Source organism: Sinocyclocheilus grahami, unplaced genomic scaffold (genome assembly GCF_001515645.1).
Source record: "Sinocyclocheilus grahami isolate Dianchi unplaced genomic scaffold, SAMN03320097.WGS_v1.1 scaffold584.1, whole genome shotgun sequence".
Taxonomy (NCBI): Eukaryota; Metazoa; Chordata; class Actinopteri; order Cypriniformes; family Cyprinidae; genus Sinocyclocheilus; species Sinocyclocheilus grahami.
Window position 1 is genome coordinate 644,966 of NW_015505763.1, and position 1,480 is coordinate 646,445.

Sequence of the window (1,480 nt, forward strand, 5' to 3'; positions counted from 1 at the left end):
AGGAAGGCACATGGGGAACAAGACACACACACAAAACATGGAACAGAGTCTGACAGAGGCCAGGTTGGTACGATTTTTTAAATGTTTTTGAAAGAAGTCTCTTATGCTTTCCAAGACTGTATTGATTTTATAAAAAATACAGAATATGAAAGCGAATATATTCATGACCTTCCTCGGACTCTATACACTAAGCTATTTACCCTGCTAATGTACATAATCACATACATATATTTATATGCATTTAAATGTATGACATTCCTGTTGGAGATGATGGGTAAGATCATCTAATTTTAAGATCAGTGGTATAATCACTCAGCTGACCCGCATATCTCACTTATAAGACTCCTTATGCAAATTTTATCATGCACTGTTAGCAAAATCAAACTTGAAGCACTTTTACCAGTAACAGTGCCTCCAGATGGCTGAGGTAGGTCTCTTCACTGGCCAGGATTCCAGACAGCACCCTTTTCCTCATCTCCAATCCCTTCTCCAGGTCCAACTCCGTCTGCGTGAACATAGAAAGAGCTCACACACTTCTGAACAGCACACTCTTAAATCACATGACATTAAATTACATACTGGCAATGCTGGAAAGAGCTATAAAAAAGCGATTTGCTACCGGTTCAATGGAGCTGCTTCATGGTCTTATAATAACTGTCTTGGCTACAGGAGTCATGAGAAATTCATAACACCTTTGAACTGAATAAGGCCTTTATGTAGTCTACACTATTCACCAAGCCCTGAGTAAAGTATCAGCGATATTACAGACCTAGAATCCATCCAAAAGCAAGGCATATCTATTTTGTGTAGTGTGTAGGATTACTGAGCGATGATGATGGCTTAATGGGCCTGAAATGTTGGTTTCCATGGCCACAGCACAGGTAGTGGAAACCACAGATGTTTGTGATAGTCTCATGAGACTTTCTAGTCCAGATTTTAGGATAAAAACATCCATCTGCTTCATGAATGTGCTATCGTTGTAGACTATACTGGCTTGAATTGAGTTTTTAAACTGAGGTGATGCTAAAATGCTTTCACGGCATACATTTCTTCTAATCTCACCAACTGATATTAAATGTAAAACCCCACCTTGTGACAGAGTAAATCCCGCCACTGAAAGCTTCAGCAGGGGGAAGGTGGAAATCAAGGTTTTATTCATGAACTCTTAGGTGCTAGACGTCTCACCCCAGGGGGCACTCTTGTATCTCTAGACCACCATCTTTTATTCATCCACATATTTATTAATCAAAGCATGTCAGCGTTCCAGCGCATGAGAATGAGTTGAGCTCATCTCAGATGCTCAAACAATAACCCTCATTTATTGAAAACGCAAGGATGAGAAAGTATTTATCATTATACACACAACAGGCAATAGATTACAAATGAAAGAAGCAAAAAAGCAAACATGTTTAAAGAACATACACAGAACAGTATGCTAATAAGAGCTAGGAATATGTAGATAAATGATTAAAAAATAATT

At 38.6% G+C, this 1,480-nt stretch overlaps 1 protein-coding gene across 1 annotated transcript in view; it reads right to left on the reverse strand.

Annotated features, from left to right (window-relative positions):
* The window catches only part of LOC107556943 (breakpoint cluster region protein-like), a 102,650-nt gene that overhangs the window by 39,596 nt on the left and 61,574 nt on the right, over positions 1-1,480 (reverse strand). The window contains exon 3 of the mRNA XM_016240211.1: positions 401-505. Coding sequence (XP_016095697.1) covers positions 401-505 — 105 coding nt within the window. The remainder of the gene's footprint in view (positions 1-400; positions 506-1,480) is intronic.